Here is a 15,046-nt window from a genome sequence, read left to right on the forward strand (position 1 = left end):
TCTGATTCCCATTCCCATTCTGACACGTTGGTCCACAATCTCCTCTTGTGCCATGATGAGGCTACTCAGGGAGGAGAAGCAACACCTTGTATTTCATCTGGGTAGCCTCCAATCTGAGGGCATGAATACTGATTTCTCATTCTGGTTAAAAAGAAATTCCCTCCCCTTCCCCTCTTCTGTTCACCACTCTGGCCTCTTACCTATTCTCACCTGCATATCACTCCCCCTGGTACCCCTCCTCATTCCCTTTTTCCTATGGTCCACACTCCTCTCCAATCACTTTGTCATTCCCACCTGCCACACTTCACCTGTCACTTACTAGCTATCCTCCTTCCCCTCCCCCCATCTTTTTGTTCTGGCATTTTCCCCCCTTTCTTTCCAGTCCTTAAGAAGGGTGTCACCCTGAAACTTTGACGGTTTGTTCATTTCCATAGATGCTGCCTGACCTGCTGTGTTCCTCAAGCATTTTATATTTGTTGTTTTCACTGAGAACTCTGTCTAATTTTCATTTCTTGTCAGAATGACCAAGTGCATCACCTCTAACACCAGCTAAGAGTAGTTAACTCAGCACACTCCAGGCACCAAATGTGTGATCTCTGCACTCCTCAAGGCCTACAGCTTATTGGATAACTTCAGAGCTATTAATTTAGAGTCACAAAGTCAAAGAAACAGGTCCATCTATTTCACGTCAACCTGGTTTTCTGTCTAGTCCCATCTACCTGCACCTAAGCCATGTCACTCCATACCTCTCACATTCAAGTACCTATCCAAACTTCTCTTAAATGTTACAATTAAACCTGTATTTATCACCTCTGCTGGCAGCTCATTCCACACTCACTCCACCCTCTAAATGAAGTAGCTACCTCCCCCCAGATTCTCCTTAAATGTTTCACCTTTCACCCTAAACCTATGACCTCTAGTTCCAGTCCCACCAATTCTGAGCGGAAAATGCCTGTCTGCATTCACCCTATCTGTACCCCTTATAATTTTGTATACTTCTGTAAGATCTTCCCTCATCCTCCTGCGTCACCAGAATAAAGTCATACCTATTCAACTTATCCCTGTAACTCAGTTCCTCAAGTTACAGCAACATATATGTAAATTTTCCCTCTCCTCCTTTAGGCTTATTTCCTGCAGGTAGGTGACCAGAACTGCATAAAATAATAAAATTGGCCTCACCCACATCTTATACAACTTCAACATAACATCCCATCTCCTGCACTCAGCACCCTGATTTATGTGCCAAGAGTTCTCTTTACGACCCTATCTACCTGTGATGCCACTTTCCAGGAATTATAGATGGGCATGCTCAAATCCCTTGCTCTATCATACACCCCAGAACCCTACTATTCACTGTTTAAATCCAGAAATCTAGATGGTTTACAAATAATTCTAGCTGCACTCATCCTCCTGACAGAATTGTACACGATAATGAGAGGCATTGATCATGTGGATCGTCAGAGCTGAAATGGCTAGCACGAGAAGGCACAGTTTTAAGGTGCTTGGAAGTAAGTAGGTACAGAGGAGATGTCAGGGGTAGGTTTTTTACGCAGAGAGTGGTGAGTGTGTGGAATGGGCTGCTGGCAGCGGTGGTGGAGGCGGAAACAATAGGGTCTTTTAAGAGACTCCTGGATGGATACATGGAGCTTAGAAAAATAGAGAGCTATGGGTAAGCCTAGGTAGTTCTAAGGTAAGGACATGTTCAGCACAGCTTTGTGGGCCGAAGGGCCTGTATTGTGCTGTTGGTTTTCTATGTCTCTATGCACTCCTATAACCCTGGTATCTTAATTCCTCCTCCATTAGCTATCCCATTAGAAGAAAGTATGGCTGAATAAGGAACTAAATATGAATTCTATCAAGAAATGGTGAGCAAATTGAGAAGAGGAGAAGGAAAAAAATACACAGTGTTATCTATGCATTTCAGTTGATTGATCTTATTCCCATTCCATGTTTAAAATTCTATACATTTGAATTAATGTTTGATTATAGTGATTCTGTAAATACATAGGGTACGATATTTGAAATGTGATAGTCATAATTCTCAACGAAGCAGAAAAGGGATGAAGATCATTAAAGTGCATTTTACATAGCAAAAGAAGTTACACAAAATGCTGGAGGAGCTCAGCAACCCAGGCAGCATCTGGGGAAAAGAGTAAACAGTCAACATATCGGGCCGAGATCCTTCATCAGGACCCTTCTCGGTCCGAAACGTCGAATGTACTCTTTTCCACAGATGCTGCCTGGCCTACTGAGTTCCACCAGCATTTTGTATGCCTTGCTTAGATTTCCTGCATCTGCAGAGTTTCTCTTGTTTGAGAAGTGAAGTTACATTATTGGCAGAAAACTATTTACAGAATAACAGATAACCAAAGTGATTACATAGCAGTAATCTCATCAAGTGGTTCAGGTGACAGTGTAACCTATGAGAATAAGGAATCTAAACCAAAAGATGAAATTACAGTCATGAAGTCACCCTCATAAGTGTTAGTTTTTTTCTTAATACATCAATTGAAACCTATGAGGTTGTATTGCTGATTTTTTTTTTTGCAAGAACAGCAAACGCCATCATACAGCAAATGTCAATGAGTTCTACATCATTGATTTACCATTATGTCTGCCTTAAAGGATTAATAACTGGAATTTAATATAGGTAAAATTATTGAAATTTTGATCAGACTACCTACAAACAAGAGATTGTCAACAAATTTTATTGCATTTATGAAAAAATAGTTTTAAAATGCCAATAACTTCTCTCCAAAGCATACCTGTTTTCAAAGTATATTCTTGAGAGTGAATATTAGCCAATGAGACTAAAATGATCAAAAAAGACTAATATTAATAAATGAATATATAATTCATTTCATTCGCTATTTCAGCCAAGTGTCTGCCTCCTTTCTCTTTAAAGCCTGGGCAGGGGATTTAGCTACAGCTGACTAGCTTGTATTTCTCGAACTACAGTAATTAAAATGCAGGCAATGACATAGACTTCCACATCAAATCATTTCAAAAAAACATTGTGTTCAGTCTGCTGAAAAAACGCATGCTTTTATGTGCATATCTGGAATTAATGTTTAAATAAAAATGCACACTGTATATGCAAGTATAAACAACTCACACATCCTTGTAGTTCTAGACAATGACAAATGCACCATCCATGAATTTGAACTTATAAATCCGTCTTTGGTGACACAGATTTAACACACCAAGTCACCCTCAAGTGCTTTATTTTTAATATACTGTATCTTCCATCATAAATGTTGATAAAATGTGAACATGCTGAGAGAGAAACACAAGGCATACGTTGTAAAATTCTTTGCTGTGCTAACAGCAGAACTGTATATGTCACTACATAGAATGGTAATTCCCACAAATAAAGTTCCACACCAATTTTATCCCCCTTCATGTACTAGATATGAACAAATTACAAGATTCTAGATAACTATTTCACTTTCAAAAACAATATCCTGTTTTGAAATGTGTTCTTTTCTAGGAGGCGGAAGCTGTATATTTTGTTACATTATTTTCTTTTAATCTGATGATACACAATTAATTTCTATCAAGTGTCAACAGTTAAGACATAACATAATCAAAACATGAAACACGTACCAAAACAGAAGCCTGACATCTTTTGAGAATCTCAGAATGCTTAGATCGAAATGAGCCTCTCTCTTTGTGCAAAGCATTTTCATTTTGTTTCTTTCAGAAATAAGATCCAATTAAAATCTGTATAAATCTTTCAACCTGCCGCCCTACTTTACACAAAACCGGAAGTGAATGTCTTCAGAACAGCACATATAAGACACTAATGTACAGCTTTCAATATGATTCTGCAACTCAAACAAGGAAGATCACACAACAAGCCATGCCCTTAAAGGGCCATGAACAGCAACGGAGGTAGAATTGTCACAGGTAACTACTACTGCTCATATTCCATTGTATTTCCTGAATATACAACCGAAGTAATTAAATACATTGGAAACAGCAATTTCAAAAAAAGCACCACGACAAACAATCCACTTATCACAATGAAGCAATAATGATAATATGAATGTGTGAGCAAATGTAAAGGCACTACGTTACTAAACAACAAACAGGAAGACGGCAGCATTTTACGAATTAATTTAAAAATTATACGCTACAACGGTTCAGCGGAGAATGAAACTAACACCATTGAGCCAGCAACCCCAGGTGACTTTATATTGTATTCCGTTTGAGTTTCAGTTTACTTTCATAATGATATAACCAGTAATAGAAACATTTAGCTTGATTAAGGTTCAAATGACTTTTGATATCCTTCTACACTTTCTTGCACGTTCCCTTCTGATCCGTGGCCTTCATTTCTAAATTAGTCTTTCCCTCTCAACACTCTCTCAATGGGCAAGATCTGTTGTCAAGTCTCAGAGTTAATTTCTTTTTATAATTTGAGCCAACGATCTAGGACTGCCTCGGATTTTGCCACATTGCTCGGTTATGGCCTGGCTCGGGCTCCGACATTACCTATGGAGCCTGCCAAGCTGCCGGCTGCTAGGCGCTGTCCATGGGTTTGTGGTGCTGAAACTCGCGCGTCGCGCACCCCGCCCCCGCCCCACCAACAAACCCGCCGCCGTAACTGGATTTGGCTCACGAACTCCAGCATGGCTGGAGCTCGGCACTGTCGGTGTGTTAAGCACCGGGGTCGAGTGCTAGCGCTCTTGCGAGCAGGAAGGGGAAACAGACGAAGAGAGCAAAGGAGAGAGAGCTAAGAAACACTATTCCCAAAGACGCATCCCTGAAAACCTAACACAAAACACTCAAGGACCCAAACCCCAGGCAGCTTCACTTGGAAATCCTTGTTACAAAATGAACCAACTCAAAGCTCAGAGCACAGTCTTCGTGCTGAAATGTCAGGCGGAAGATGGCGGCCGGGAAAACCCAGCCCACCGCTCCTAGGTAAAATATTACAACTAAAAACAGCTTCTACAAGGCCACCTCTTTGGGACTGTTGGCTGCAGGCTTGACCTTTCCTTATACCCTTTTTTTTTCATTCCGCTGTAGCAATAGTTTTGTATTTAGTTTGAACAATATAGTAGAGATGCCGGTGTTCTTACCTGAGCATTGACTGTTCCTTCTCTTCCTCCTGGCGTTGTCTGTCCATTACGGCCAGAATTATCTTCCTCTCCTCCTCGGTGAGGTGGCTGAGGTCCGGCATCCCGGGCATGTCGGCAGAAGGAGGAGCCGGTGAGGCAAGAATAGGCGGATGAGGATGAGGAGAAACAGGGCCAGGCTGGCGAGGGCCCCGAGGCCCGAGTGGCGCCGACATCTTTAATGAGAATGTATCAACAACAACAAAAAAAAAACTCGCATACACGGCAAGGATTACAGGAGCGGGTAGGAGGGAAAGAGCGGGACGCCGGCGGGGTTGGTGTGCTGCCTTAGGGAAACTCCCGGACCCGGGCGCTGTGGGTGGCGGTGGCGACAGCGATGGGAAGACGAGAAAGCGGCTCCAGTCACATCCAAATTATTTCCACGGCTCGCTGCAATTCGCTTCATAATTCTCTCTCTCCATTTATGCATATGCACTTTGCAGGATGGGATGCGCCAGGAGGGAGGGGGAATCCGCAAAAAAAAACCCTCTGAGTTAGGAAATGCGATGCATGGTCTCTTGTTGCCCGTCTTTCTCTGTCCTCTCTCGCTGTCTGCTAACCCTTCCTAACATGATTAGCGAGCACGTTACTGTTGTATCCAGCCCATCGCCTCTCTCTCGGCTTGTGCAGAAAAGAAAAGACGTCAAAAAAGTTCAATTAAAAAAAAGATTTTTAAAAAAGGCTGAGTCTAATTCCTGGACGTGGGTCAGACACACGTACACACACACAGTTAAAATGATATATTGACTGAAAGAGTGAAGGGGGAAAGCGAGCCCGAGCGCGCGTTCACTGACAGCGAACTCCCGGCAAACTGTGGAGTGGATCATTGATCAGGACATGGAGCGCTGCCAAATTGGACTCCGCTCAACCCCCGCACCAGGCCATCCAATTCTGCCTAATCCAAGGAAAAGGAGAAATCAAATTCGATTTAGTATTATTGTGGTGCAATTTAATTAAGAATGGTTCTATCTGCCGTTATTAAAACGTGTGATTATTTTATGGAAGACACTATTGAGTTGTATCACAGCATAAACTTAATAATTATTTTTACCATTAAGATTCAGATCCATTCATCCTCGGTCGCCGTGAGAGAAGAAGTGCATTTATTTTTGAAGCTTCATCGGGCTTTTCGGCGATTTTATTGAGATGACGTGAGTAATTTTCTGCCGCATATCTTTGGACTGCATGGCAAGCAAATTATTTGTTGGTAATAAACAACTGGTAATTGACCAACAAAAATAAGTCGACGTTTCGGAGACTCAATTTAGTGTCGCGCATAACTAAGGAGGTTCCGACCCATTCAAACGGCGGCGAAAAACTGCAGTCCAAAGATAAAAAGTAAGATCGACTTAAATATACCGTAAGAAATTAAACTGTTGTTTTCTTTTTGGCATTTTGAAGTCTTTAATTTTTGATCCGCTTCACCGATTCCGTGGTCTGGTGTGCAGTTCCCGAATACAGCACGTCGGACAGTAACCGACGTGATTGCCTTCTCTCTCTCACGAGCCCGGACGGTGTACGTCATCTGTTTCAGCTGCTTGTTTTCTCCGGATCTTAAGCTTCGTGAAAAAGTTACTTGACAGGATGTATACCTGAATCGACAACTGCGAAAAACAAAAAATTAATAAAGAAATATTGTCCAGACAGTGACTATCATTAATTTGGGATGTTTCTATTCAGGGTTAACGTAAGATATCTAACACCACGGGAAAAGGAAAGGTTTCAACTTTTGAAATGCTTCACAGAGTTCCTCGTAACCACAGGGGCAGTCAGGAACAAATTACGTTGAGGCACACGATTTGTGGTGTGCGGTTTTTCATTAAGACTATTGTGTTCCTTTCTATTTACTGTGAGTGCCCGCAAGAAAATGAATCTCAGGATAGTATATGTACTTTGATAATAAATTTATTTTGTACTTTGCACTTTGATTGTAATTTCCATAGCGGGATGTCATCTCAATATGTAATTGTGCATAAGCTCGAGGAGTTTCCAAAGAACTGATAATCAGTGAAATCCTTTCATCTTAGAACTTGTCGAAACCAACCCTAGGCAACCAACACTCACCTATATTTTCGATACACAATATTACTTCCGTTATACCGAGGTAGGCAAATGAAGTCAAGACCTTCAGGTAAAATTCTACCTGTATGTCATGCTTAGCAAGTGATAACATAAAACAATATAGTTGCTTTATTGTATCACTCTTTGAAGATAAAGAAGAGTCCCAACCTTCAAAAGCGATATTGGTCGTCAATCACATCGCCCAGAAAGGAACAAGACCACACAAGTTGTTATTTTCATTTGGATATAAAACTAAATTCATTAGTCAGGTGATTTCTCCACGACATACTATTATATCAGCCCAATGACAGAAAACACTAACTTGGTTTGCTGTAAAGATGGAAAGCAGAAACCAAACTGTGAATACTGGAATAGTTGCGAGAGGAACAGAGTTAAACAGTAGGGAACCAGGCCCTTTGGCCCAACTCATCCTAGCCAACAACGAAGTCTGAGCTAGGTCTAGCTGTCTCTGTTTGGCCCAAATCCTTCCAAGCCTATTTTGTTTTAAAATAGTAGAAGCATACAACATTGGAAAAGGCATAAGGTAGTTTAATGGCCTTGCTTTTCTCTTCATGGGCCTACTCCTATAGCATGACCTCAGCACAGATCCCACTGTCTGTTTCCAGTTATTCCTTTTATGCATAAAACACTTCTATAGCACATGCAAACACCTTTTAAATGTTTACATTCTCTGAACAATAATTCATGGGATTCCTGCCAATGACATAGGCAGGAAGAGGGATGAGGTCCTGAAGTGTGAGTTTCAGGAACTAGGCAGAAGGCTGAAAAACAGGACCTCAAGGGTGGGGTTCTCAGGATTGCTGCCAGTGCTATGTGACAGTGATGGTAACAATTGAAGGAGATGGCAGTTGAATGCGTGGCTGAGGAGTTGGTGCAGGGAGCAGGGTTTTAGATTTTTGGATCATTGGGATCTATTCTGGGGAAGGTGGGACCTTTACAGATTGGATGGGTTGCACCTGAACTTGAGGGGGAGCAATATCCTTGCAGGTAGGTTTGCTGGCATGGTTCGGGAGGGTTTAAACTAATTTGCAAGGGGGATGGGACCCAGAACGATAGAGCAGTGAAAGAAGTGCATGGAGTAAAGCCAGATCTAACATATAGAGAGGCTTTGAGGAAAGAAAAACAGAATAAATGGTGTAAAGACAGTAAGGTAGAAGGGCTGAAATGTGTGTACCTCAATGCAAGAAGCATCAGGAACAAAGGTGATGAACTGAGAGCTTGGAAACATACATGGAATTATGATGTAGTGGCCATTACAGAGACTTGGCTGGAACCAGGGCAGGAATGGATTCTCAATATTCCTGGATTTCAGTGCTTTAAAGAGGATAGAGAGGACAGAAAAAGGGGAGGAGGGGTGGCATTACTGGTCAAGGATACTATACAGCTACAGAAAGGGTGAGTAACATAGCAGGATCCTCTTTTGAGTCAGTATAGGTGGAAGTCAGGAACAGGAAGGGAGCAGTTACTCTATTATGGGTATTCTATAGGCCCCCTGGTAGCAGCAGAGATACAGAGGAGCAGATTGGGAGGCAGATTTTGGAAAGGTGCAAAAATAACAGAGTTGTTATCATGGGTGACTTTAACTTCCCTAATATTGATTGGCACCTGATTAGTTCCAAGGGTTTAGATGGGGCAGAGTTTGTTAAGTGTGTCCAGGACGGATTCCTGTCACAGTATGTGGACAGGCCGACTAGGGGGAATGCCATACTAGATCTAGTACGAGGTAATGAACTGGGTCAGGTCACAGATCTCTCAGTGGGTGAGCACCTGGGGGACAGTGACCACCGCTCCCTGGCCTTTAGAATTATCATGGAAAAGGATAGAATCAGAGAGGACAGGAAAATTTTTAATTGAGGATGGGCAAATTATGAGGCTATAAGGCTAGAACTTGCGGGTGTGAATTGGGATGATGTTTTTGCAGTGAAATGTACTATGGACATGTGGTCGATGTTTAGAGATCTCTTACAGGATGTTAGGGATAAATTTGTCCCGGTGAGGAAGATAAAGAATGGTAGGGTGAAGGAACCATTGGTGACAAGTGAGGTGGAAAATCTAGTCAGGTGGAAGAAGGCAGCATACATGAGGCTTTGGAAGCAGGGATCAGATGGGTCTATTGAGGAATATCGGGAAGCAAGAAAGGAGTTTAAGAAAGGACTGAGAAGAACAAGAAGGGGGCATGAGAAGGCCTTAGTGAGTAGGGTAAAGGAAAACCCCAAGGCATTCTTCAATTATGTGAAGAAAAAAAGGATGACAGGAGAGATGGTAGGACCGATTAGAGATAAAGGTGGGAAGATGTGTCTGGAGGCTGTGGAAGTGAGCGAGTTCCTCAATGAATACTTCTCTTCGGTATTCACCAATGAGAGGGAACTTGATGATGGTGAGGACAATATGAGTGAGGTTGATGTTCTGGAGCATGTTGATGTTAAGGGAGAGGAGGCATTGGAGTTGTTAAAATACATTAGGATGGATAAGTCCCCAGGGCCTGACGGAATATTCCCCAGGCTGCTCCACGAGGCGAGGGAAGAGATTGCTGAGCCTCTGTCTAGGATCTTTATGTCCTTGTTGTCCATGGGAATGGTACCGGAGGATTGGAGGGAGGCGAGTGTTGTCCCCTTGTTCAAAAAAGGTAGTAGGAATAGTCCAGGTAATTATAGACCAGTGAGCCTTACGTCTGTGGTGGGAAAGCCATTGGAAAAGATTATTAGAGATATGATCTCTGGGCATTTAGAGAATCATGGTCTGATCACGGACAGTCAGCATGGCTTTGTGAAGGGAAGATCATGTCTAACAAGCCTGATAGAGTTCTTTGAGGAGGTAACCAGGCATATAGATGAGGGTAGTGCAGTGGATGCGATCTATATGGATTTTAGTAAGGCATTTGACAAGGTTCCACACGGTAGGCTTATTTAGAAAGTCAGAAGGCATGGGATCCAGGGAAGTTTGGCCAGGTGGATTCAGAATTGGCTTGCCTGCAGAAGGCAGAGGGTGGTGCTGGAGGGAGTACATTCAGATTGGAGGATTGTGACTAGTGGTGTCCCACAAGGATCTGTTCTGGGACCTCTACTTTTCGTGATTTTTATTAACGACCTGGATATGGGGGTAGAAGGGTGGGTTGGCAAGTTTGCATCAACACAAAGGTTGGTGGTGTTGCAGATAGTGTAGAGGATTGTCAAAGACTGCAGAGAGACATTGATAGGATGCAGAAGTGGGCTGAGAAGTGGCAGATGGAGTTCAACCTGGAGAAGTGTGAGGTGGTACACTTTGGAAGGACAAGCTCCAAGGCAGAGTACAAAGTAAATGGCAGGATACTTGGTTGTGTGGAGGAACAGAGGGATCTGTGGGTACATGTCCACATATCCCTGAAAGTTGCCTCACAGGTGGATAGGGTATTTAAGAAAGCTTATGGGGTGTTAGCTTTCATAAGTCGAGGGATAGAGTTTAAGAGTCATGATGTAATGATGCAGCTCTATAAAACTCTGGTTAGGCCACACTTGGAGTACTGTGTCCAGTTCTGGTCACCTCACTATAGGAAGGATGTGGAAACACTGGAAAGGGTACAGAGGAGATTTATCAGGATGCTGCCTGGTTTAGAGAGTATGCATTATGATCAGAGATTAAGGGAGCTAGGGCTTTACTCTTTGGAGAGAAGGAGGATGAGAGGAGACATGATAGAGGTGTACAAGATAACAAGAGGAATAGATAGAGTGGACAGCCAGCGCCTCTTCCCCAGGGCATCACTGCTCAATACAAGAGGACATGGCTTTAAGGTGAGGGGTGGGAAGTTCAAGGGGGATATTAGAGGAAGGTTTTTTACTCAGAGAGTGGTTGGTGCATGGAATGCACTGCCTGAGTCAGTAGTGGAGGCAGATACACTAGTGAAGTTTAAGAGACTACTAGACAGGTATATGGAGGAATTTAAGGTGGGGGATTACATGGGAGGCAGAGTTTGAGAGTTGGCACAAAAGTGTGGGCTGAAGGGCCTGTACTGTGCTGTACTATTCTATGTTCTATGTTCTATTATACAATGCCCTGAATAATATCCTGTTCAGGAAGGGAACTTCTTCACTTCCATCATCAGATTTCTGAATGGTCCATGAACCCATGAACACTGACTCACTATTTTGCACTACTTATTTATTTTTGTATTTTTTGTAACTTATAGCAATTTTCATGTATAGTACTGCACTATTGTATCTTCAAAGCAAGTGAAACGACAATGATTTTTCTCTCTTTTTTTTTGGTTATCTGAAGTTCAACAAGTTGTATAGTCATGTTTTATTACACAGTTCTAAATAGATAAAAAAAAAAGATTCCTGAGGCCAAAAGGTTTGATATTGCGGCTCCTCAACTATTGAAAACTGATCTATACACAGATTTCTTGCATACCACCAAAGGTTTTCAGAAAGATAATTTTCAGAAAAATGCATTCCCAGCATTTGTCATATTGGATGAGGGTTGCTAAGGGAAATCGATTTCAGCACTGAAACCTCCATTCAGAATACCTAAACATTAGAAATTGAAAAATAATAAAATAACTTTGGGAGCTGTGGGGGGAGCAGCAACAGCACAGTAGTGTAGCAGTGTTAGTGTAACACTATTACAGTACCAGCATCTGGGTTCAGATCTGCAACTGTCTGTAAGGAGTTTGTAGAGTGAATTCTCCAAATTACCACGAGCTCCATCTGGCTGTTCAGGTTCCCTCCCACATCTCAAAGGCATATGGATTAGTAGGTCAATTGGTCACATTGGTTGTTAGGCCAGAAGGACCTGTTATCGTGCTGCATCTCTAAATAAAACTAAAATATGTAATTAGGTTGACGCGTAATATCTGCACAGTGTAAACCCTCCTGTAAAAATGCATGAACATTTAAATCTCATAAAAATCTTGGAAGAAAAAGAAATAAAAGAGAACAGAAGGTATCACAACTTGGACATCTGAATTTATTCAAGAACTTTCCAATGGGACATTGTGCTGTCATGTGATACATCCATGCTATTTGCTATAGTTTAGCATCAACATTTCATACTTTTCACTTATGATCTACAGTATATACACTAATGTCATTTTTCGTTTCAAAGAATTGAATGTGCAACTTTCAAAGAACCATTGGAAGAAGGCATTCTCACCTTTAAAGTTTTGAATTATTATTTATCTACAAACTAAGCTTTTCTTCAAATCTCCTTTCTTCAATTATCTACTGATGCGATTAACACAGGCTAAAATAAGATAAATAGATTTAGTAAGATGCCATTCTTTATGTTTGAATGTAAGTAAATTACATCGACCATGGAGACAGTTAACAGGTGAAGGGCTAATCACAGTAAGGTCTGATGGTGGCTTCATTTATTATTCACAACTGTTTACTTTCTAGCAAAGCCAGCTATTTATTTACTAGCAACTATTTTTTAGAGTCCCCTCCAATCCTGATTTCACAGGTGATGAGAGCAATACAGCACCTGCATTGACACCTGCCTTGTGAATAATACTACTTGAGAATAATCAGTACTAATGGATAGGACATCTCAGGGTTGTTAGCTGTACCATTGCACAAAGGGGACAGATTTTTCTAATAAGGCGAGGGCAATGCTAATTGATACTGGTTTTTAATTATGCCTGATTTATACGCTGATAGACCATATTGTATCTCAAAAAAATAATACACTTCTATTCATACTTTGCCTTTCTACCATTAGCTTTCCAAAATAAACATCTTGTGGTTTGCTTACCGTTGCTATTCATTGAAGAGGTAAAACCATACAATAGGAAATAGCTTATCTTGCTACAGGTAATGAAGTCTTCTCCCTTTGAATCAAAGTACCCCATTAATATTGTGATAAATAACAACCAATCAACACTTCTGGCACACAAAAAAATAATTAGTAATTAATTTTAAAAGAGACTAATTCATTGTTCCATATTTTAGGAAATTATTTGAAGGTATTTTCCTTCCATCTTTTTTCTCATTTTTGAATCCAATCTTTATTTCTTCTTTGTTGATGCCCCTGATATGAATTCAAATTCACAATTTTTATACTTCCTTCTCAGTCAGTGCACTAGTAATGGCACCAAGCTTCAGTCTGATTGATTAGCAGAATGCACATTTAACTGCCCATTTCACTCACAATCCAGATGTATTACTTCCAGTTGTGCACTTTAACAGCTCATACATATAGCTATTTGCCACACAAAAAAAATACATATATGCAAAGCTAGTTCTGGCTACTTTCCGGCATTGTTTTTATTCTCTGGGCAAAGTAATGCCCAAATTATCACATTTCAAATTTACTGTAAATTTGTATTTGCGTCAAGAAATGTAGGGGAGGTTTGACCCAAAAGTAGGGCAGTGGAGATGATTCAGCAATGGACTGCAAAAATAATAAGCCATGAGGTACTACAAAACAAGAGATAACAGATATTAAAACCCACAGGCAATAAATAACCAAAGGCTATGAGCAACTGTTTGAAGCTGTCTGGTTCGATGGCTGAAACAAGGACTGTGGATGAGAGCTGGGTTTAACTAGGTTGCGGGTGATGAGTTGGAAACAAGAGGCAGGTGACTCCTCTTAGCTGTGTAGAGACTGGAAGGTGCCTGCCTATGTAGGCCTGACGGTCTGTGTTGATTTAAATTAAACTCTATGAGAAAAATAAAGCAGCATTTCCACATCATTAAATCTATTATAATGTTTAAAAATAATTGGGTAAGCGATTTGCCAAAAAGATCCCAGCAATCTTTTCTAGCTTTTAGATTATTATTTGAAAATTGAAATGATGATCAATGAAATAGCGATATTGATGACAGGAAACATAAAATATCATTCTCACTGTCTGGTGGAGTCTGCTCTGCTTATATATATATATATATATATGTGTGTGTGTGTGTGTGTGTGTGTGTGTGTATATATATATATATATATATATGTATGCTTTCACCATGTAGATTCTTAAATCAAAATACCTGTTTCTGAATATTAATTACTGTACAACCAAGAATATCAATTAGGTTCAACCACAAGAAAATCTGCAGATACTGGAAATCCAAGCAACACACACAAAATGCTGGAGAGACTCAGCAGGCCAGGCAGCGTCTATGGAAGAGAGTAAACAACTGGTATTTCGGACCAAGTCTCTTCATCAGGACTGGGAAAAAAGATGAGAAGTCAGAGCAAGAAGATGGGGAGAAGGATCTCAGCACAAAATGTCGACTGTTTACTGTTTTCCATAGATGCTGCCTGGCCTCTCTAAGTTCCTCCAGCACTTTGTGTGATGTTATATCAATACGGTTACTATGTTTGCCAGATTATTGTATATGAATTTCAGAAATAATGGAAGGTGTTAATTCTGTCAACATTCAAGGTTGTTTTATTGCTGTCCCTCACTTAAGAAGATTACTGGGTTTAGTTTACATTTGTGAGGGATTAAATATAGAACTGAATCAATTTATAATATGGAAAGTTCAACAATAGATTATATCAAATCAATTTCTTGGCAATGAATTGAACATGTCTGCCTCTCCTTTACCTGAATAAAGCCATAACTACAAACAGATTATTTTAAAAATATAAATATAATAAGATCCTCCTTGTCGAAATTTCAAATGGTAAACATTACTCCTCTGGCAAAAAGAAAATGATATATGCCATCCAAATGTGATACCTAGAGCTCATTATATCAACAAAGAAACTAGATTTCCAAAATTAACTATAAATAGGGATTAATTATTTCCAAATTATTCAACATTTTGGTTAAGCCATTCTAAACTCTCCTTTCTCTTTGGAATTTCCAATGGAATAATAATTTAGCTAAAAGAGCCAAGATGATAACATGGCCAAATTGAAACTTC

The 15,046-nt window shown here is 40.7% G+C and overlaps 1 protein-coding gene across 1 annotated transcript in view; it reads right to left on the reverse strand.

The window, feature by feature from the left end:
* The window catches only part of rims2a (regulating synaptic membrane exocytosis 2a), a 1,139,701-nt gene extending 1,134,187 nt beyond the window's left edge, over window positions 1-5,514 (reverse strand). The window contains exon 1 of the mRNA XM_063054936.1: window positions 5,088-5,514. Within this exon, the coding sequence (XP_062911006.1) occupies window positions 5,088-5,299 (212 nt within the window). The 5' untranslated portion in view covers window positions 5,300-5,514. The remainder of the gene's footprint in view (window positions 1-5,087) is intronic.
* Between the last annotated feature and the right edge of the window lie 9,532 nt (window positions 5,515-15,046).

Source organism: Mobula hypostoma, chromosome 1 (assembly GCF_963921235.1).
Source record: "Mobula hypostoma chromosome 1, sMobHyp1.1, whole genome shotgun sequence".
NCBI classification, from domain to species: Eukaryota; Metazoa; Chordata; class Chondrichthyes; order Myliobatiformes; family Myliobatidae; genus Mobula; species Mobula hypostoma.